This window comes from Elephantulus edwardii, unplaced genomic scaffold (assembly GCF_000299155.1).
Source record: "Elephantulus edwardii isolate Elephantulus edwardi_28Jun2011 unplaced genomic scaffold, EleEdw1.0 scaffold00096, whole genome shotgun sequence".
In the NCBI taxonomy this organism is placed as follows: domain Eukaryota; kingdom Metazoa; phylum Chordata; class Mammalia; order Macroscelidea; family Macroscelididae; genus Elephantulus; species Elephantulus edwardii.
The window spans coordinates 12,543,101-12,567,344 of record NW_006399846.1 but is presented as its reverse complement, the minus strand read 5'-3'; the positions used below and the strand labels follow the sequence as shown (position 1 = coordinate 12,567,344).

The window sequence follows — 24,244 nt, the reverse complement described above, 5'->3', positions numbered from 1 at the left end:
CTTCTCCAGCACCACAGCTCAAAGGCATCAGTTCTCCTTCTATCCTCCTTAGTCATTGTCCAACTCTCTGATGCATAACAAGTGATTGCAAAGACCATGTAAACAATGTATATATATAAGAAAATTCATTGAAACATTTATCTCTAGCAAATGACAAAACATGTTGGCCAGCTGCTCAAAGAGAGAAAAATGGGCAATCTCTTTTGCAATTTACTGGCTCTGAAAATCTGCTTGAGGGTCAGCTATGAGTCAGTTCCAACTCGACACATGACAGTAAAATCCTGGGTAGTTATTGAAAATAATTAGGTTTGTTCATGAGCTCTGGTGCTAATCTTCATGCATGTTGTAAAGCTAGTCTAAAATAATTAGGTTGTAGCTCAAACTCTTAAGATTTACTTTAGTGAAATACTAAATGATAAAAAAAAACCCAACAAAACTAGATAATGGTGTGTACAATTTGCTATTATTTGTGTAAAAACAAATGTTAGACAGTTGTGTAAAAACCATATTTGGTATTGCTGGAAAAATATTCGAGAAACTGGTCATAATAGTAGTAGCCTATAAGGAAGGAAAAGTACAAAACTGGCCAGCAAGGATGGGAAACAAACTTAATACTGCACAATTTCCTTTACTTGTTACATTTTGTATCCTGTGCCTTTATTAACTCTTTGAAAGTAAGAATTTGTAAGAATTATAAGCTATCATATGCGGGGAAGTATTATTTATACCAAAACCTCCAGAGCTCAACATTAAAAAGTCACCAAAATTTATAACAAACCACCTTGAATCCCTTGTCCTCCTTTAGGGGAAAAAAAAAATTGAAAAGAACTAAGCATCTTGAGTAAGCTATCTGCCTGTGTTCTCTTTTGTCTAAAACAACAAGAGGTCTTCACGTGACTGGAAAAGGAATGCAAAAGGAAATGAAACCTTTTCCAGTTCATTATTATGGGATTGCCAAAGCAATAACTGAAGAATCAAAATATTTCTTGCAGAAGAGGACAAACAGAAAAAATACTGAATTTATATTTCATATTCATAATCTTTGGCCTTTCGGTAAAGACATTCCGGCGTCTAAATTAATATGTGAAAGAAAGAATGCAACATGTCATGTCTGGACATTCCAAAAGAACTTTAGCCCAAAGTGCACTGAAAACTACTAACAATAACAGAGGGATAGAGGGCTTTAAGGCTTTTTCCACCACAAGAATATTTGTAATGCTGTTCAATAGTAACAACCAAAAACTGTTTTCCATCTAACCCTGTGTTTTGTCTCTGGCAGGAGCAGTAAGGAATGGCTTCCTAATGTCATTAGCATGTAAATTTTAATTTTAAAGTTATTTAAGTTCTATTATTTCTTGGGGAAATGATTTGCAAACATTTTAAACTTGTTATGTGAAATGTACTTTTTTGTTCCAAATTCAGTTTTGTAATATACCAAAAGGCAGCTGCTGTTGTTATGTGCCATCAAGTCCCCTTAAATTTTATTATCTAATGATCAATTCCACTTCCTAAACAATAAGCCTCTGGAAACTCTATGAACTTTAATAAATGATGAAAGTTATAGAAAGGCTTCAGGCCTTTTGTTCATAGGGTTGCTCTGAGTTGTGCTTGACTCAATGACAATCAACAACAATGATCAACTGGCAATCCTTTTTCACTCTGTCTTCCGTTTAGTCATTCATAATATTTCTTCTCATTCATTTCCAGATTAGAATCTTACTGTGAGAGAGGGAGTTCCAATTCACAGAATTCATAGAATTATGTACAATATAACAAAACACTCTCCAGTCCTGGGACATTCTCAAAAGCATTGCTATGTTTCAGTCTACTTGCAAATATCACCATGTCCATGGGACATTCTCAAAAGCATTGCTATGTTTCAGTCTATTCGCAAATATCATCATGTCAATCGATTTCACTGGGGGGCTTTCTCTTCTTCACTGATCCTCTTACATGATCCAAGCATGATGTCATTCACCAGAGTCAGAATCTACCAACCTTTTATTCCATCCACATATGAAAACTCCTACCTTGCTATGAATGTTTATCATGTCCTAGATTTCTTATCTCAATTATATTTTTCTTGAGACACAGTAACTATAGTAATGAAACTTCATTTTATAAGGGGGGGCACTAAACTTTTCTATTTGGTTCATAAACATATCACATGTTTATGATACATGTTATAGCACATGATTCCTTTCTCTTTTTTTGTAATTTTTATTTTATTTTAATAATTTTAATAAACATTTACAGAGATTTTGGATTTCCATTCATTCATTGCTGCACTTCTCTCCCCGACCAGCTCTCCCTACCCTCCTTTTTTACTCTTCATTCATACAATTATTGAATGACTACATTAAACTATTTGATATACTACCTTCAGGGCCACGAATGAATAACTGAATGGTCTCCAAACTTTGGTGTGTGTTTACCGAGAAAATTAGTTTTTAATTCAACTATTCACATATTTGATGAGCCTCCCTCTAATCTTCATGCCACATTCCTCTTCCTAGAGTCCACCTTCTTGAATAATTTGCTCAGCATACAGACTGAATAGGTATGGAGGCGCACACTGACACACCTCCGTTCTTCATTTTAAGCCATGCAGTGTTCCATTGCTCTGTTCACACAACAGCCTTCTAGTAGACCAGAAGATTTAGGTTTCATATGAGCACAATTAAGTGCTCTGGGATTCCCATATTCCTCTATGTTAGCCATAACTTGTTATGACCCACACAGTCAAATGCCTTTGTACAGTGAATAAAGCACAATTAGAAAGTCTTCCGGTATATACTTTGAGCCAGAATGATACAACTTTGCTTGCTGTAAGTAAGGAGGACTTGAAGCACTTGTTGCAGAGGATCAAAAATATAGCTTTCAATATGGATTGCATTTCAATGTCAACAAGACAAAGATTCTTACCACTGGATCGACAGAAAACATCATGACAGATGGAGAAAAGATTGAAACTACCAACTTCATCTTACTTACTTGGATCTATTGTTAACACCCTTGGTAAGAGTAAGTGGGAAATCAGAAGACATATTGCACTGGAAAAGTCTGCAATTAGGGACTTTTCCAAACTATTAAAGGGTAATGATGTCAATGTGAGGATTAAGGTATGTCTGATTCAATCTGTGGTTTTTCCAATCACTTGCTACCCATCTGAGAGCTGTACAGAGAGTAAATATGACAGAAGAATTGATGCCTTTGGGCTATGGTGTTGGAGAAGAGTGCTGAACATCCTTTGGACAGCCAAAAAAAGGGTGCAGCCAGAGTGCTCTTGGAGGCAAAGGTGAGGAGGCTTCACTTCACATACTTTGGGCATGCTGCTAGGAGGGATTATTCCTTGGAGAGGGACAAGATGCTTGGAAATGTATAGGGTCAACAAAGAAGAGGAAGAACTTCAGGTGAATTGACATAGTGACTACTGCAATGGGCTCCAATGTAGCGTAGCAGGAAGTGTGAGGATGGCACAGGATAGAATAAGGTTCAGATCTGTTGTTCATAGGGTTGCTATGGGTTGTACTCAACCTAATAGCATCTAACAATGAACTAACATTTATACTTTGTTTTGTTACACTAATTGCAACTTCCTCAATGTAACAGCACTTGTCCCACTTTCTCTCTGTTACTTATTTCCTGCCTCAGGAGCTTTTTTTAAAGCATTTTATCTTTTAAGTACAGTTCAGACTATTTTCTTACACAGTCAAACCCACCTGCCCTCAAACTTTTGAGCCCATACACAAAGCTTTATGAGTTAACTCTATACCTGATTTCCCTCAACATGATTATTATTTCACTATGTAGAAGAATTGGATATTGTAAATTCCTTCTTTTCCTATCATTAAGAAAAAAATAAAACAAGTCTAGATTTTCATGCATCCACTCATAGGAGGTCTCATTACTTCTCCTTCTACTGATTCTGCCACTAACTGTGCCAAACCAAGGCACATTTAAATTCTGTGCAATGGCCACAAAGAGCACAGACCATACATTTGTGAGGTTTTTAGAAGGTCTCTTCAGGGTCACTATGAGTTTCTGGTGACTTGATAGCACATAACAAAACCAACAACTAATACTTAGGTTTTTACTCAGGTTACTTAGTAATAACAGCTCAGGTAATTACAGTAATACTAGGTTGTGACTAGTATTCATTATTATTCATGCTCAGGATGTAGTTCCTTGGTCAGGGCAGCCTCTCAGCCATGCTCACTGGCATGCCTCATTTCTGGCCTTCAGCCCAGCCTCTGCACTGCTCAGGTCACAAAGTTCTTTTAGTTCCGATAACAAAAGTTACAAAGCTCTTTTACCCAAATGCACTCCACTCCAGTATTACTATTGGGCACAAACGTACTTGGCTCTATTTTCACATTCTGATCTAATCCCCTGACATCTCACAAGGGCAACAAATGTCACTCCCCAACAAATCCCAGAAGTCATCCACTTGATCAGGAAAGTTCTTGCCTGAAGGCAATCAGCTTTCTTGCTCTGTGCACCAGGGAGCCTACAGGTCTGTCTTGTGCCTGTTTCTTGATTTTGTTGCCACCATCTGCCATCTTTCTGATATTATAGCTCTCTTTGTGCCCATGGTCGAGGCTGTTTCTGTGTTCTCAACCTCCTGGCTTTTTTTCCCCCCTTTCTTTCTTTTTTTTTTTTTTTACTGATGAATCATTTATTTGAACAAGACGAAAACGTCTCTGTAACCATGTCCTTTTATACAGAAAGTAGAACATTTCAAATATATTAATTTTTCTCTTTTCAACAGAATTCACCTCAATCTGGTGGCAGGAACTGCTTCTCCCATTAGGATTCACGTTTGAGTAACACGTACAGGCACCCATCACAGCCAGAAGTGCATACTTGAATTTGGGGTAGTCATTCATTATTATGGTAACCATACCAACATATGGCAAAAACCCGCGTGCACGTCCCACCACGTCCTTCTTCTCGAGCCAGTTCTGGCCTTCTTTGTATAAGCCTCTGTCATCAACCTCATTATTGTCGCCTTTCGTCAGGAACTTGATGTCTCCATTGTCTTTCTCATGGACTTTGATTACTCTGTGCACTATGGGAATGTCGCGTCCTTCCACTTTAAAGACAACTATTTCACCAGCTCTAATGGGGTCTTCGCGGAAGTTGGTCAGGAACAGAAGGTCGCCTCAATGGAAAGCTGTCTCCATGCTGCCACTCCACTCAGCACGACGACAATGGGGCTCTCGCTGCCTGTGAGCACGATCAAGCCTTTCCAGATCATGAGAGCGGACGACACGATCATGGCGAAATTCAGGACCTGGTAATAGAGCTGGCACTTGTTCATCTTCCTCAGGTCCCCGAATATGTCCAAGCCGGACGAGGTAAGGCGCGTGCCCACGGGGCCCGCGCACACCATATCGGGGGGTCGCGGGGGGCCGAGATGGCCGCGGGCTCTGCGGGTCAGCGGACAGCTGCGGAGCACCGCCCGGCCCCCATTCCTCTTTCTTTTTAAAATTGGTTTTCATTCAATCAATCCTTGATGCACAATTTGTATTATATCATTAATTGTTGTGAATGCAATTAATTATAATGTCTCATCAACTTCTCATTGTACATTGCCTTTCCCATCACCTAACCTGTCTAATTATTAATCTTTGCTCCTTTCTCCCTCCCTTTTCATCCCTGTTAAACTTCGAAGATTAAATCTATCTGTATGTAAACATTTTCCGGCCCTTCTTTCTTGATAGCAATGAGATAACCCCTCTTCCATCTCTGGGATGTTCCATTTTAAGCATAGCAGAATGGCAAAACGACCAAGCCCCACATTAGAATTCCATACACTCCACCGGCAAGGTCTCATCCCACAAGAATGGCATTTACCTTATTTACATTATTAGCTGGCTACTCAATTCCATGGGTGGGCTATAAGCACATTACAGTTGCATAGTCTCGTCTAGTCACTGCATAGTCTTCACAATTACTTGCTGTACATCACAAAGGTGGACAATGACTAGGGATGATAAAAGAAGAATTGATGCCTTTGAACTGTGGTGCTGGAGAAGAGTAATGAACATACCATGGACTGCTAGGAAAACAAACAGGTTCGTCCTAGAGAAGGTGAAACCAGGCTGTTCCCCAGAGGGAAGGATTCTGAAGCTTCGTCTGATATTCTTTGGGCATGTTGCAAGGAGGAACCAGTCCTTGGAAAAGAACATCATGCTTGGGAGGGTGGAGGGACAGTGAAAGAAAGGAAGATCTTTGATGAGATGAACTGATTCAGTAACTGGTGTAATGGGGGTAGGTGTGTAAGAGACAGTAAGGTCGGCACAAGACAGAGAAGGGTTCAAAGCTACTGTACATAGGGACACTATGAGTCACAAGTGACTCAATGGTACATAACAACAACAACCTAGTCATTTGGAAGTTACAAAGACTCACTGCATCACAAAGAGATCACCCCCACTGGCACATCTTTACTCTCACACTTATCTAATCCCCAACATCTCTTACATGCTGTGGTCGCTTTCTCCAGTAAGTTAGTCTCAGTTAAATTTAGTCAATGTACCCTTTTATTTAAATAAAAAAAATGTGTGTTTGCCTGGTATAGTTCTAAAGCACAACTATTTGTAGCTCTGAGGGTGTCTTCCAAAAGAATAGATATTTATAATGATTAATTACATATTTTGGCCCATCAACTTACTACTTGGCTACCAAATATTTTAATAATTGTAGTAAATGTCGTAGTCCATAAATTCTATCTGTATTAAATTATCATTTGTTGTTAATTTGTTATTAAGTGGAATCAAGTACTACTCATAGCACCCTAAAAACAACACATCTGTCCTGCACCATCCTTATCATCCCTGACACATTTGAGCCCACTGTTGCAGAATCTGCATCAATCCATCTCACTGAGGGTCTTCCTGCCTTTTGTTGATCTCTACCTTTCTAAGCATGATGTCTTTTTCCAAGAAATAATATCATGCCCTAACAACATGTCCAAAATAAGTGAGACAAAGCTTTGCCATCCTTGCCCCCAACAGCAATCTGATTGTAATTTTTTCAAGACGTGTCTACTCGTTCTTTTGGCAATCCATAGGATATTCAGCAGTCTTCTCCAACACCTTCTTCTCCTGCTATCCTTCCTCACTGTCCAGCTGTCAGATGTATAGCAGGAAAGACTGTGGCTTGAATTAGATGCATCTTAGTCTTTAAACTGACATCACTGCTCTTTAAGAGACAGATCTCTTTAGAGATCCCTGACAGGAGGCTATCCCAATTCTATATATCTCTTGATCTCCTGACTGCTGGTACCAATTACTGATAAGATTTTAACAATGTCCTTATGGTTCAAAAGACAACATAAAATCCATCAAGACATTAATTATGTCCAGTGTTAAAAAGCAAAGCCATTGTATTTTCAATTGTTTCATATGTAAGTGAAAGCTCGCCAATGACTAAGGAGGACCAAAGAAAAACTGATGCAGGGGAGCTCTGGTGGCCTAGTGGCAAGAAGCTGCACTGCAATCCCAGAGGCACACAGTTCAAATCCACCAGATGCTCTGCCAGGAAAAGGAGGGACAATCTCCTCCTGTACCAGTCAGATCCGATTTGACGGCACACACACACACACACACACACACACACACACACACTAATAATAACACAAAAAAATAAAAAAAAAAGAAAAACTGATGATGCTTTTGAACTATAGTGTTGGAAAAGAATACTGATTACACAAATGGCTTCCAGAAGAATGAACAGGACAATTGGCTATATATAGTCTTGGCAGAATCATAGCTAGAGTGCTCCTTTAGAAGTAAAGGTGACAAGACTGTGTCTTACATGCTTTGGTTATGTTTTCAGGAGGGTCCAATCATCAGAAGAGTATCATGCTTAGCAAAGGAGAGTGAAAAAGGGGAAGACCTACAACAAAATAGACTGACACGGGCTACAATAATGGATTCCAATATAGCACTGTGAGAATGTCTCAAGACAGGGAAATGTTGTATTCTTGCCTAACATCAACTGTGATATGCTAGGCAATACAAAACACAACCAATGAATTATTCTTTCCAAAAAAGATTAAACCTGAATTTGATCAGGCCTCTGTATCTACCTACAAGTACAGAGAAATATATTAAGTAACACTTCAGGATACAGTCAATAAAATCCAGAAAGTAGGAAATTCTACAAGATAAAATTCTATTTATAAGTAAATTGTTAACTACGACTTAATAAACAACAGATCTGAATCCTTCCTTGTCTTGTGCCATCTTGATCATCTCTGATATATTTGAGCCCATTGTTACAGTTACTGTGTCAATCCACCTTGTTGAGGGGCTTCTTCTCTTTCACTGACACTCCACCTTGTCAAGCATGATGTCTCTTTCCAAGGAATGACCTCCCCTAATATTATGCTATAAAAAAACTGGAGCAACACATCAACAGAGAACTGCCAGATTTGCAGGCTGGGTTTAGAAGAGGTCATGGTACTAGGGATATTATAGCTAATGTTAGATGGTTATTGGCAGAAAGCAGAGAATACCAAAGCAATGTGTATCTGTGCTTCATTGACGATGCAAAGGCTTTTGACTGTGTGGATCACCACAAGCTGTGGCTGACTCTGAGAAGAATGGGAATCCTAGAACATTTGATTGTGCTTACGCAAAACCTATACTTGGACCATGAGTTAGTCATTAGAACAGAGGAAGGAGACACTGCATGGTTCAAAATTGGGAAGGCGGTCCACCAGGGATGTATTCTGTCTCCATACCTTTTCAATTTGTATATAGAACAGATCATCCAGGATGCTGGGCTGTACGAGGAGGAATGTGGCATCAGAATTGGTGGAAGATTCATCAACAACCTGCGTTATGCAGATGACACAACCTGGCTTACTAAAACTGAGGAGGACCCAAAGCGCTTGCTGCAGAATGTCAAGGACTGCAGCCTTCAATATTGATTGAAGCTCAACATCAAGAAAACAAAGAATCTCACCACTGGGCCAATTGGTAGCATCAGTATGGATGGAGAAGAGATTGAGATCATTAACAGCTTAGTTTGCTTGGCTCCACAGTCAACACTGTTGGTACCAGCAGCCAGGAAATCAAGAATTAGATTGGGAAAGTCAACTGTCAGGGACCTCTTTATAGAGTACTGAAGAGCAACGACATCAGGCTGGAGACTAAGGTGCACCTGATCCGGGCTATACTCTTTGCAATTGTGTGCTATACAACTGGAGAGCTGGAAAGTTACTAGGGATAATAGAAAGAGAATTGAGCCTTTGAGCTGTGGTGCTGAAGAAGAGTGTTGAATATTTCATGTACTGCTAGGAGAACAAACAGGTTTGTCCTGGAGAGGGTGAAGAAGCTGCTCCTTGGAGCCAAGGATTCTGAAGTTTTGTCTAACATACTCTGGACATGCTGCAAATAGGGACCAGTCCTTGGAGAGGGACATCATGTTTAGGAGAGTGGAGGGACTGCACAGGAGAGGAAGACACTTGATGAGATGGATCGATTCAGTGATTGGAGTAACAGGAATAGGTGTGTCAGAGACAATGAGGTTGGCACAAGATATAGCAGAGTTTAGGGCTCTTGTACAGAGGGTCACTATGAGTCGCAAGCAACTTGATGGCACATAACAACAACAACAACAACAACAATACCATGCTCAAAGTATGTGTACTCTAAAGGAGTACTCTGGTTGTACTTTCTCTAAGCCATATTTGTTTGCTCCTTTAACAGCCCAATGGACGTAAATAAATTATTGTTGTTGTGTACTGTTGAGTTGGGACTGACTCATACCTGACCCTCCAGTGGGTTTCCAGAGCAGTCATTACATAAGACTTGACTGCCCATCTTTCTCCTGTGGAGCACTTGGAGGATTCAAACCCAACTGTGCCTTTGGGTTGACAGTGCAATTCCTTACCACTAGGCCACCGGAGCTCAGTGTAAGTAAATTAATTGTTGTTATTACTGTGTACCATCAAGTTGGGACCCACTCAAAGCTGACCCTTCAAGGAGTTTTCAGAGGCAGTGAACCACACAGGAGTTGAATGTCCATTTGTATTTGTCTCCCGGGGAGCAACTGGTGGATTCAAACCATGTGCCTTGCATTGACAGTGCAATTCCTTACCACTAGACCACCAGTATAGTAAAACTGATACAAAAGAGTTAATCCAAAATATAAAAGACACTTAAATCATATATATGATTCTATTTACATAAAATGCCAAAAAATTAACACTTGGAGAGCTTAATTAATAAAGAGATATATCTAGTCTATGGTAAACATGAGATTCAAAATAGGACTAGTTCAAAAACAAAACAAGACGAAGACTGATTTCAAAGCCTATACAACTAATTATCTTGTGATAATTCCTCCAAAGCCTGTATAAAGTATCAAAATAAATAATATATTTCATGTATATATATCTCGATGTGTGTAAAGATCGCATCATCTGACCTAGAACATTAACAATTTCATGTAAAAGTGACTACTTATTAAATAATTTCACTGAATTTATTACTCTCTAGAGCTGTATCACTAAAAACCACATTTCTTTCTCATATGGACTTTAACAAACAAAAAACCTCAAATACTGCATAGAACTGATTCTAACTCGTAACAATCCAAAGTTCAGTAGGATTGCCCCACAGGGTTTCTTTGCCTATAAATATTTACAAAAGTAGATTGTCACTCCTTTCTCCCACAGAGCAGGAGGAGAGTTTGAACTACCAACCTTTCAGTTAGGAGCTGAATAATTACTATGCCAGCAAGAGCCCTACATGTTGTTCTTAGGCATTATATATTACATAGCCTTAAGCTAACTGCCTTTCCAAGGTGATAAGTAGACAATAGAGCCTGAGAAAATGGATAAAACATGTGGTTTAGTAGAAAATAACTTTGAAATTGTAATTAGCAGATCCTAATTAATACTACATTGTAGTATTAGTTACAATATTTACTAGTCAATGGATGTTGAGTGTAGTTACAACTTCTGAAAATGGCTTTTTTAGCCACTGCCTTAACTCCCCTGGAGGCGCAGTATCCAACTGCCTTAACCGCTGAAACATGATTCACCATTATCAACAGCTGTGAGGTAACATAAGCGAAGAGAGTTGGCCAGACTGTGGAGACTGTGGGAGGTGTTGCCAGAGGAAGCCCTGGAGACAGAACCAGAGATAAAGGTTTTGCTTGCTGGGTAACTGAAGAAAGAGCTGACTTATGACTGCCAAGAGACAAAGCTTGCTGGACAACTAGGGGAACCAAAAGCTTCTTGCATTTGTGTGTTGGACAAAACCTGGAGTTTCAGTTGTTGAATGTGAAGTGGTTGAAATTAGTTGAGGAAATGTGTCTTGCTGTATATCTGACCTGGGGCTGCTGGTCACTAAACATAGACTTTCAGTGTGCCTCTCTCTCCTACCCTCTCAAACTATTCCCCCTAAAAAAAACCCACAACTGTGAGTAAAGTCAAGTCTGTGAATCAACTTGCAACAACTATCAGACCCAGTGACTGGCAGAAGCAGGTGTAGGAGCCTGGGGTCTGAGGTGTGGTGGCTATGTCTGACCTTGTAGCTATGTTTGTTATTGTGCATGTTACTGATGGGGACAGTCTCCTATGTGGAGTTAGTAGAGGTTGGACTCAGTCTTCCCCAGATTACCGTTGCTTTTATTGCACCAGGTAAGTCATTTAATATTTCTGATTCTCTATTCATTTGAACTAAGTAAATAAATAATTAAAAGTCAATGAAATCCATTTTGCCCTACACAACAGATGGCTGTGATGATAGAAAGAGACATTTTGTAAACTATGAAACAAAAATGGCATTACTCATTTGAGAGAATCAAAAAGAGACTATTTCTCAGATGAAGTCCTTATTCTTTTCCCCAGGCACATTTCAACATATATCTGGAGATAAATGTCACAACTAATATAGAAGAATGAAGAAATTCAAGGTAGACAGGAAGAAAGTGTTATATACTATGGGAGACATGTTTGGGGACAAGGAAGAATCTTTCAAAGTTAAGAAAATATTTCACTCAAACACAGTTGGCTTTATTTATATGCTAATAGCTCTTCTTGTTTTCTGTTATAAGCTGTGAGCAATTCCTCCTGCACTTTGTCACTAAAACACAAAAAAAATCTTGTAAGAAAAAATATAAATGAGGTTAATACCTTATTCCAGCCACTGGCATGAACTGTGGTCTCCAATGTACATTCCCGAAATGTCTGATATGTCACTGGCCTGTAGAGATTTTTTAAAAAGTATGTGTCAAAGAAGGAAAATTCTCAATTTTCAGAGGAATCAATACACAGTTAAATTTTTTTCTAAAGTGACAAGATACATGATTTTTAATGAAATGTGGCTTTGAGCACTTAATAGGCACTTTTTTCCAAGAACTTTCTGTAGGCTAAGATACAATGCAAACATTTGGGAGAACAGGAATATACCAAGATGAATACTTCCAGAAACATTTTTGTAATTGCTTAAAGTGGATAAATTTCTATGCTGCAGAAAACTAAGTGAATTTTTAATATAAGTAATTAAAAACTGTTTTGTGTGTGTGTGTGTGTATATAAATATAAAAATTTGAACTTAATTTTAAATTTTATTATTTAAAGTTGTAGAGATAACCTTTTCTGATTTTTTTTAAAAACCCTCTCAAAACCCAAACATACTGCCATCAAGTCAAAATTGACTCACAGAGGGTTTTCAGGGACTATAAATCACGGAGGAGGAAACTGCCTATCTTTTTCTTGAGGAGCATCAGAGTCTTCAAAAAATTGTTCTAGTGATACAGGTATGCTTTTATACAAATCAATACTGCAGTAATGCTAAAAGAGATATGAGAGATGATCTCTTTTTTAATGGTATGGTATTATGAACTACTTTCTTAATAATAGCACAATTCCATTAAAGTGGATCTCAATCCTTTGGATTGGTAGTGCAACTCCTTTGCCACCAGGCCACCAGACCACTGTTTTGAGTACTCCCATGTAAATCCTGCTCATACCTTAAATTAAAATAACTGAGATAATCAAACTTAATTATTGTTAAGTATTGTTGAATGAATTTAAATTCTACATTCCAACCCCTGGTTTTCATATGCAAATTGGGGGGGAACAGTACTTGATACCAAGTAACATAGGAAAGCACCATAAAGCTAACCCTCTCCACTTTTTGCAAGGTATTTATACACACATAAAAAAGAAAGAGGAATCTTGCTTATGTCAGATTTTAAAAATTTCATTCCAAGAGCATTTTCTGCTCTAAGGACTCAGGAAAAAATAAGACTATTCCAAGACACACAATTGACAAGTTGCCAGGTAGGAATTCACAGCTAATCTGATCCTGTCTCCGAAGGTTACCCTGTTCTCATTTCAAGTTAGGACAATCTGACACATGGCTGTGTAGACAGAAATTGTGAAATGTGACTAGTGATATGGTGCAATTAATACACATGGCAGAATTTAAAGACTTGGGGGGAAAATGAATGCAAAATAGATTGATACGTTGTTTTACAGGTTACACACTGAAATGATAATATCTTAGCTATACTAGATTAAATAAAAAATATTATTAAAACATCTAAAATTACTCTAGGTTTACTTCATTTGTATTTTTTTAATGTGGTTTTTAGAAAAATTTAAATTACATATGCTACTTATATTGTATTTCTATTGGACAGAGCTGACTCAGATTCTTCAGAAAATTGTTCTAGTGATACAGGTATGCTTTTATACAAATCAATACTGCAGTAATGCTAAAAGAGATATAAGAGATGATCTCTTTTTTAATGGTATGGTACTATGTACTACTTTCTTAATAATAGCACAATTCCATTAAAGTAACCTTGCATCTCTTAGAACACTTGGGCTAAGTACTAGATGAAGTTCAGCAGACATTATGTAGACTACCTACCTGTATTATCCCTGAAGCTTAACTTGTGTTTATCAGTCCCTTCATTTCCTTTCCTGAACTGTTTCATGTTGCTGTGGTCACTGCAGTCCTTACTGGTAGCTTGTCTATCTGGATAAAGTACTTTAGCATCTTTCAGAATGAAACATAACTTGAAATATCATATGTACACATATACATGCACATAATTAACCCGATACATAAAACATTTGAAGAAAATCTAATGGATAGAAGGATAAGTAGATGGATTACCAGCCCTACCTAATGGGATATTAGAATTAAGAAGAAAAGGGAGTCAGAGGGGTATTTTGAAACGTTTAAGAAAACCACATGAGAATTTCAGAATTAATCTCACACTTTAACTTGTCTGGATGAGATTATGCTTTAAAAGATATTGCCTTCAATCTGTACAGCTCATCATAAATTAGTTATTTTTAAGGAATTTTTAAGAAATTCTTAATAAAGCTTAAAAACTTTCAAAATGGAAAAAAATTACCTATAAATGAACTTGTCTGGGGTATATAATCAGAAACATCTATTCATCCAAGACAATTTTTAAGTATAATTTACTTTGCAGTGAGAAGAGTATCATTTTTCTCCTGTAGAATAAGAAATGGAATGAAGAAACAATACTGAGTTGTTTCTTTTTTAAAAAAAAAAACAAACCCAAAAAACTATGTAATATGGTTCTTTGGAGTGCTCTTCTCAGTAAAATTAAAATTAGCAGATGAATAAAAATACACTGAGATATAAAGAGTGAAGTGGTTTGATCAAAGTCACAAACTCTACATCAGCTTTGGACACAACATTTTTTACCTTCTACCTCTATTTTGTTACTTTACTCCCACTTCCAATACAGCTTTTTGAAGCCTTTCTCGGTCCTGGGATATTGGTTTTTTCTTTTTTTATAAAGTGACAGATTTCTTTATTCACATCTATATGACTCCTTAGTATATAAAGTAGATGAAATTATATCTGTTCTTGTTAAAGAATGAAAGGGCCCTAATAAACCCCACTCATTCACTGGATTAGATCTCTCACTCACTCATTAGATCTCTCAAAGACCCATAAAGTACCTCAGTGGGATCTATTTTTTTTGGGGGGGGGGATCTTACAGCTTATAGAACACTTTTTGAAATATCAATGGTATCATTCATAACCTCCTGTATAAGTTTTATTTTCTGACACCTGTATTTGTTTCTCTACATCTTTTTAATTTTCTACATATAAGATTAAAGAAGTCTAAATCTCACTAGAAAATGTAGAAAGAAAAAGAATTTTCTTAAAACCCAATAATCCTTCTAACAAATAGTCAACTATAAACTTTACCTGCTTGAAAGTAAGGAACTATTTTAAAAGTCATTCCTCATCTGAATTTTAGCCCTTTCAGTGAAGTTGTTTTCAGCCTGTTCTAGAAAGCTGTCAATCTTCATTAAGATAACATTTCTTTTTCTAATTTATATCAATTTCTTTTTTTTTAATTTTTTAATTTTATTTTTATTATTTGTGTGTGTGTGTGTGTGTGTGTGTGTGTGTGCACCGTCAAATCAGATTTGACTGGTATAGGAGGAGATTTTTCCTCCTTCTCCAGCAAAGCATCTGATGGATTTGAACTGCTCACCTCTCAGATTGCAGTGCAGCTTCTTGCCACTAGGCCACCAGAGCTCACTAATTTATATCAATTTCTTAATGATTCTCAGCAAAGAATTTTGGGAAATTCTTTGACATTTACAGCAAGTTACTTCATGTTATTTTAACACTTTCATTGTAACCTGCTTCATGACTGTCAAAACCACAGCTAGAAGCTAAACACTCTGTAAGACGGTGAAAGTAGTAACTATGAGGGCAGAGTAGTAACTATGAGGGCAGATGTGCAACTCCAAAGTCCAGCAATATCTAAATACCTAAAATACAGTGGCAATGTTACTTTCACATTACAATGTAATACATAAACTCTTGCTATTATATTTATGTGAGTCAGTGTACAGTAACAAAAAGTAGGACAAATGGAATAACCTGAACTTACAACTCAGTATAAGTATTTGTTGAAACCTGATACTTGAACAAATAAATAAAAATTATTCATTCTAAGCTAAGTAACTGAATCACGACTTTGATGGCAAAGCTGTTACTTAAAACCAAAATCAGGTGCTAGGGAAACCAAAGAAAAGTAAGTAAGCAAAAGAGTGACACTGTGCACCCAAGATAAAGCCTTAGCCACTCCTAGGCTATGTGATCAATGCAGAGGCTACTGAGAGAAGCACGATCCCACTCAGCAATGGTAACTCACTGGCTTAGGAGCATTTGCAATGCATTATGCAGAGGTTCTTTCAGTTCCTGGGAAACTTTTTCTCCAAGATGGGCCAAGCAGTCTTCTATTGAGCTTTCTGGGTTGGCAGGGCTGAACACTGGCGAAGTATGCCGGTCAAAGCCTGTGCTGGTAAAGGCTAAAGGCAGAAAAAAAAATCTAGCTTAATAAGCAACATCAAAGCTACAAAAGACATCTACTTACTACTGGGAAAAAGACCATATAAAAATGTTTGATAATTATTATGGATATTAACCTTTACTGGAGTACAAATACTTCTATTTTTTAAAAAATATATTTGTGTGTGTGTGTGTGTGTACTGTCAAATCAGATCTGACTGGTACAGGAGGAGATTGCCCCTCCTTCTCCAGCAGAGCATCTGGTGGATTCGAACCATGTGCCTCTGGGATTACAGTGCAGCTCCTTGCCACTAAGCCACCAGAGCTCCTAGTACAAATATTCTTAAGGCTTCCATTTAGAGATACTCAACGGTTGGGTTTTTTGTTGTTTCCTTTTTTAAAATTTTTTATTATTATTATTATTCATTCTAATGAAAATTTACAGAGATTTTGAATTTCCATTCATTCATTGCTGCACTAGAGATACTCAAGGTTTTTTTTAAAAAAACTGGTAGAAATATTTGCCTGAAGAAAACAAAATGACTAAACTGACAGGTTAAAATGCACTACACAATTTCACATAGCACTACTGACTGATTTAGAGTAATGAATATACCATAGACTACTAGGAGAACAAAAAGGTTCATCCTGGAGAGGATAAAACCAGACTAATTCTCGGAGGCAAGGATTCTGAAGCTTTGTCTGACATACTTTGGGCATATTGTAAGAAGGGACCAGTCCTTGGAGAGGGACATCATGCTTGGAGGGTAGAGGAACAGTGCAAGATAGGAAGACCCTAGATGAGATGGACTGATTCAGTCACTGGGGTGGTGGGGACAGGTGTGTTGGAGACAATAAGGTTGGCACAGAATGGAGCAGAGTTCAGGGCTGTTGTACATAGGGTTGCTATGAGTCATAAGCGACTCAATGGCACATAACAACAACAACATAGTGAGAAGCAATTTCTGGCTTCATTATTAATCTCTTAATCATTGATAAAATCTTGTTTTTACCTTTATTATGTGGCACTTCATAAGCCAGATTCTAATCTAGTGATATTATTTTAAGGGAATCATCAAGTAGTTTCCTTTTCAAACTTGGTATTTTTGCATATGGATAAATTCATTAATTATGAACTATATGTAGTAAGCATAAAAAGTTGCAGAGAAGAGCTCTATTTCCAATTCCAATTACCAGCTGATTTGCCTCCTAACTTCATGTTATACAGAACTATAGGGAGTAGCTTAAAGATAAAAATTGTATTGTCAACCCTAAGGTATGTATGTTATCTTTAATCCATCAGCTGCTCCACAAGAGAAAGATGAGCAGTCTCCTCTGCAATTTACTGCCTCTGAAAATTTGCTGGAGGGTCAGCTACGGGTCGGTTTTTCACTTGACGGTATACAACAACATAAGAAGGTGAAGCACAGTCGTTGTTCTAAAATACAAATGAGTGCTGCATAGTATTCCATTGTGTGAATGTACCATAATTTCTCAATTAGCACTAAGGAGCACTGATTTCAAAAAATACTACATAACTTGGGAGAGACTGGAAAGTATTGTGCTGAGTGAATTAACTCAAGTCTTATAAGGACAAATACTATGTAAGACCATTATTGAAAAATAGGAGGATAACTACTAAAACATGTATGGGAATGCAGGGGCAGGGGGAGGGGTAGAAACAGAGGGGTGAGGATGCATAGGGGCAAAACCACAGGGTTGCACAGTTTGGTGGGGGAGGTGGGGACAGATGAAGGAAATAGGAAGGATCCAGGTGAAAAGACAGGGTAATGATGGGCAAGGACCAATGGTGATTAAATTTATAAAATATAATGCATGAGAAAGATTGTGTGAAACACAATATGAATGAGAACTAGTGTATACATAACACAATGTATATGAACTGTAAGCAAACCAATTTAAAAAAACCAACAAAAAAACCAAAACACAAATGAGGTACAAGGCAGAGAATGCAAGTAAGGCATGAGATTTGTACTTAATTCTAAGAACTAACAATCATTTTTGTAAAAGGAAAGCAGGGTGAATTTAATGGTATGTGAAATACATAAAAATGAAGCACATTCATGAACAAGCTTTGTGTGGCTATATATTGGACTCACAGAAGTATTATTTATGTAAGAAAAAACAGGAAACAATCCAAATATTAAGTGAGTAACTATTCATTTAATCAAGAGAAATGATTGTAAAATAACTATTTTTAAAGCCTATGATATTGCTTTCAGTTCTTGGCCTTTGGTGCTTTGGAATAATAAAGCACTGTAGGGGACTGAAAACATTTTGTGTGTGTATGTTAGAGGGGAGAGCTTACAATGTGATGTTACAACTATCTATATGGAATTCTCTCATCTTCCTTGCAAGAGACTAGGGTTTAATTTCCAGACAGCCAGTGAACCTCAAGTGCATCCACCACTGATCAGTCAATGCAAGTTTACAATGTTGCTATGACAGATGGGTTTCAATGGAGCTTCTAGACTAAGAGTAGGAAGAAAAGACCTGGCAATCTACTTGTAAAAACCAACCAGTAAATTCTCTCTCTCTCTCTCTATATATGTGTGTGTGTGTGTGTGTGTGTGTGTGTGTGTGTGTGTGTCAAAGTGCTCCAATCCCAATGCACAAAAAAGGTCATCATCAATAAAGGGCTGACTTAATGGCAATTGTTGTTAGGTGACATCAAGTCAAGTATGACTCATAGCAATCCTATGAACAACAGATCTGAACCCTTCCTATCCTGTGCCATCCTCAAAATCCCTGACTTACTTGTATCTATTGCTGCAGTCACTGTGTCAAAACATCTGATTGAGTGTCTTCCCTCTCTTTCACCATCCCTCTACCTTCCCAAGCATGACATCCCTTCTCCAATGAACAGTCTCTCCTAGTAACATGTCCAAAGATGAAACACTGTCATCTTTGCCTCAAAGGAGCACTCTGGCTGCACTTTCTCTAAGATATATCTGTTCTTTTGACAGTCCATGAGTACATTCAGTACTCTTCTCCAATACCACAATTCAGAGTTGTCAGTTCTTTTTCAACCTTATTATTTTCATCCTTATTATTCATTGTCCAGCTCGCAGCAGCACAGTAAGTAACCATGGCCTGAATCAGACAAACCTTACTCCTCAAACTGACAACATTGCTTCTCAGTAATTCAGAAAGATCTCTTACTTCAGACTTTCCCAGTCTCCTGATCTCCTGACTTGTGGTACCAAGTGTACTGATTGTAGATCCAAGTAAGATATAATGAAGCAATTGACAGTTTCAATCTTTTCTCCAACTAGAGAATTTTTACTTTCTTAATGTTGAGATGCAATCCATATTGAAGGATGCAGTCTCTGATCTTCTGCAAAAAGTGTTTCAAGTCCTCCTCACTTTTAGCAAGCAAGGCAAGGTTGTGTCATCTACATAATGAAGATAACGAGTCTTCCTCCAATCCTGATGCCACATTCTTCCTCAGAATTCAGCTTCTCAAATAAATCTTTCAGCATTACAGACTGAATAGGCATGGAGAAAGGATACAACTCTGATGCACACCTTTCTTAATTTTAAACCATGGTATTTAATGGAAACAAACAACAAAATAGCACTGGTACTTGCAAACTGGTATAGGACAATTCCAAAATTATGCTATACTGACTGGAAAGGACTTTAACAGGATCATTCAGTCCATTACTTAACTCTAGAAAGAGTGACATCTGAATTGTTTGGTATAGTTGAGAAACTTTTTAAACATTCCATAGGAAAGAAAAAGGCTACCTTCTCATTTTACCACTATAATCATGTATCAATGAAGTATGTATACTGCAATTGTAATATCTACTGCAAAAATCTAGTTAAAGTGGCAATAAGCAAACCATAAGATTCCATATGATGGAAATCTAGTAATTAACAAGGAAAAGAAAAAGAAACTGACCTTCAGAAATTTCTTTGTCCAAAGATTTCAGCTCTTCTTCAATTTCAGTTTTAACTTTTACTAGAACTTCTTGATCCACAGACTGTGAAACTGTATCTAGTTGTAGCCCTAAAAGCAACAACAGCAAAGTTACTAGATCCATAGGAGTGAAAAGCTATTTAAATACCACAGTATTTTAACCATTAAGTCAAAAAATGCATAATCAAAACTCATTGTCAAGGCTATATCTATTGAGGTTAAGATATATTTTTTAAAATCGTATTTCAAAGAAAAGTCTTAGTAGAAATATTTAAGCCTGTCTCTGGTGGTGAAGTCTTTTAAGTATTGAAATGGCAGAATAAGCCTTCATCTTTCTAGACAGTTCTGCCAACAACAGAGAGAGCAGAACTTTTAGAAAAACATTAATCATTAACTCAGAGGAAACAATTTGGATGACCAAGCATAAATCCTCTCCTATACAAGCCATGAATTTCTACTAAAAAGACTTTGTATGCAAACTAATGTAAAATGAAAAAGAAATATATTTTTTAAAAAATAAATAAATAAAAAACATTTATGGAACTTCATCTGTTGCTGAAGGGATTATAAAATGGTACAGCCTAACATGGAAAACAATCTGGGAATCATTAGTGTGTTAAATATAGAGCTGCCTTATGACCCAGTAATTCCACTCCTAGGTATATATCCAAAAGAACTGAAAACAAGCATGTAAACCGACACTTGTTCACCAATGTTCACTGTTGCACTATTCAAAGTAGCCCACAAGTGGCAATAGCCTAAGCTTTTATATTCTAATCATCAGTAATTACCAATGCACCTTGATATTATGTTTGATCAAATTTAAAGAGAAGTTAGTAAAAATTTTTAATTTCTTCATCTTTAACAGTAGTGCGTATATCTGAATAATGGTCCTCCTTCTCTAAGTGTATCCTTTCAAGGATAGCACTGTACTTCAGAAAAGATTTTAAAATGTTCTTTTTTAAAAACTTGTGCTGAGGATCTCTGGTGGCCTAGTGGCAAGGAGCTGCAATTACAATCCCAGAGACGCACGTTTCGAATCCACCAGATGCTCTGCTGAGGAAGGAGGGACAATCTCCTCCTGTACCAGTCAGATCTGATTTGACGGTACACTCACACAAAAATAAAAAATAAAAATAAATAAATAAAATTTTAAAAAAAACTTGTGCTGAGTGAAATTTACAAAATACATTTTTTAAATCAATCCATCATATACATTTTTATTCATAAATATTAAGTACAATACCTATAGTGTCTGATCATCCACTTACTCTATTTTACTTCACCCATACTGATCCTGTCGTGTATCATGTCAGAACCGATCCAATAGCTGACCCTCCAGGGAATTTTCAGAAACAGTTAATCATATGGGAGGAGATTGCGCATCTTTCTCCTACAGTTGGTGAATTCAAACCATGTACCAGTGAAACTCCTTATCACTCAACCATGAGAGCTGCCTTCATCAAGTTGGACCCATAGCTGATCCTTCAGCAGGTGTTCAACCAAGACTCATCTAACATTAGCTATAATATCCACAGAACCAAAGCCTCTTCTAAACCCAGCATGCACTTCTGGCTATTTTTTGTTGATGTGCTGTTCCAATCCTTTTTGGATAATCTTCAGCAGAATCTTGCTTGAACGATCCAATAATATTGTTCGATAATTTCCACACTCTGTCAGGTCACCTTTCTTTGGAATGGAAAAAAATATAGATCTCTTCCAGTCAGCTGGCCAGGTGGTTATACTCCAGATTTCTTAGCACAAGTTGATGAGCACATCCAGGGCAGCATCTGTTTGCTGAAATATGTTAATTGGTATGTCATCAATTCGTGGGGCCTTGTTTTTGGCCAATTCTTTCAGAGCAGCTTGAATTTTTTTCTTCATCACCAGCTTGAATTGCTTTCTTCATCACCACAGGCTCTTGCTCATACGTTGTTTCATGAAATAATTCTGTGTCAGCTAATTCCTTTTAGTACAGTGACTCTGCATACTCCTTCCATATAAAGACTTTTAAAAATTTTTTGCAGTAAGTATGATGTCATTCACCATCAACTTGTCATTCCTGACATAACAGACTGGTTCAAAATAGTGACAGCAATCCATTTCAGTTTACTAATGTTTAAGACACTGATCTTTTAAGTGGTTCATTTCATGTTAGATAACTTTCCATTTTCCTTCATACACATTTCCAATTCACATTTCATACATTCTACATCCTGATACTAACGGACATTTGAAACTGTTTCTTCTCATTTTGAGTTGTGCCATAATCAGCAAATGAAGATCCTGAGAGCTTTATTCTTTCGACATGATGAGGGAAGACTCTACTCTGAGGCAGACTGAGTGTCTTCTACCTTGGGGGCTCATTTTTTGGCATCATATTAGACAATCTTTTACTGCTACTCATAAAGCTTCACTAGCCAATTTTTTTTTTTAGAAAATAGATCATTAGGTGCTTTTTCCTAGTGTTTCTTAGTCTGACGTCAGAAAATATTCTGAAATTTGTTCTTGAACATAAGAGTAGCTGAAGTAAATGGAAGAAATGAGGAAGTAAAAAAGCTGAATATCAGAATCAATTCAAAGGGAGGCTCAAGAAGACAAAAGTAATAATCAAATGTGCAAAAATGAGTCAGAAAACCAAAAGGGAAGAACACACTTAATGATCAACTTAAAAGAACTGAAGGGGGGAAAAATGCAAGTCTTAAGTAGCAATACTGAAGAACTCTATAGGCCAAATACTAAGTGACAGAGAAGAATCAAAAGAACATGGAAGGATGCATTCCTTAAGAGTCACTGCACCAGAAGGAACTGGTCAGTGTTCAGCCATTTCAAGAAGCAGTTTATGATGGTACTTAGGAAATACAGACTCCAAAACGCAAAACAAAAGCCAAATATTGTAACTAGAATAATGATCTCCTAAATCACTATATCAAAGAATTCCGGTGGCGTGGTTTGTAGGGAGTTGCACCATTAACACAAAGGCCATATATCTCTGAAGATTGGAATCCAGTATCCATTCCATCAGAGAAAGATGGCCAAATTCCTATGTGATTTTCTGACTAGAAACTCAATGGAGGATCAGTTAGAAATCAAATGTTATTTAGTGGCAATGAGAAAGAGAGAATCACTATATCAGACAGTGTTCTTAAGCCTTTTTGCTTTAGTCTCTTAGGGATAAAGGCTAACTCTTCCAAGAATGTTATTTAAGCAATCTTATGCATTTATAGAGTCTCCAGATTCCACAAACCATGGTTAAAACATTTGACTAGCATTTCACTCTCCTTCTTCCTCCTCCTGGGCTTCTTTCCACATAGCCACACTCATTACATAATACCGTCCTTTCATTCAGTTCAAATACAATACTGTATTGTAGAGGGACCTGATCTATAGTTTCATATTACTGAGTGACCTGACTTAATGTGGAGAAGTTGATGATCAATCCTAAAGAACTCCAACGACACGAACCAAGAAGACTAATCAAAGTATGGAGAAAGAAGAAAGAGATTGTCTCCAAAGACTAAGCTGGACCAGGGCCTCCAGGTCAACTGGGGGGAAATTTTTGGATATAAAAGCATAAAAAAGGCTGGAAAAGCTTGCATACTAAATTCAAGTTCTTGCTTCATTGTAAAACAATTTACTTTTTCAGTAGATAAAGCTTTCTTCATTAAATGTTTTCAGTAGTAGAAAGCACAATTTTTCACTTGAACATGAAATTTTTTATAAAACAAGGGGGTCAATTTCTATATTCCACAAAAATTCACATCCCTGGGACACAGGTAAGAGTGTCACAATCATGCCAAGAGTCTGGGATTGGTTTCAGCTGAAGGGGTTCAAGAATGTCAAAATAATTCAGGCCTGGTTTTAATTGGATTTGGTCAAACATTCTTCTAAGTGGTATAGCACTGGTCTATCCATTTGCTGTAACTCATGAGAGGTAACTCGTGGTTGTTGTGATGCTAAACACTGT

At 37.3% G+C, this 24,244-nt stretch overlaps 1 protein-coding gene and 1 pseudogene across 4 annotated transcripts in view; both read right to left on the bottom strand.

The window, feature by feature from the left end:
* Positions 1-24,244, bottom strand: part of BCL2L13 (BCL2-like 13 (apoptosis facilitator)) — a 107,398-nt gene that overhangs the window by 50,356 nt on the left and 32,798 nt on the right. Inside the window, exons 3-5 of one of the 4 annotated variants that reach the window (XM_006891336.1) lie at positions 20,260-20,367; positions 16,195-16,351; positions 12,161-12,230 (exon numbers count right to left, since the gene is read on the bottom strand). The exons of 1 other annotated variant lie outside the window; for it this stretch is intronic. In XM_006891336.1, the coding sequence (XP_006891398.1) occupies positions 12,161-12,230; positions 16,195-16,351; positions 20,260-20,367 (335 nt within the window). The remainder of the gene's footprint in view (positions 1-12,160; positions 12,231-16,194; positions 16,352-20,259; positions 20,368-24,244) is intronic. 2 more of the 4 variants (XM_006891338.1, XM_006891339.1) reach the window with 2 other exon arrangements.
* On the bottom strand, positions 4,810-5,395 carry LOC102854025 (annotated as a pseudogene).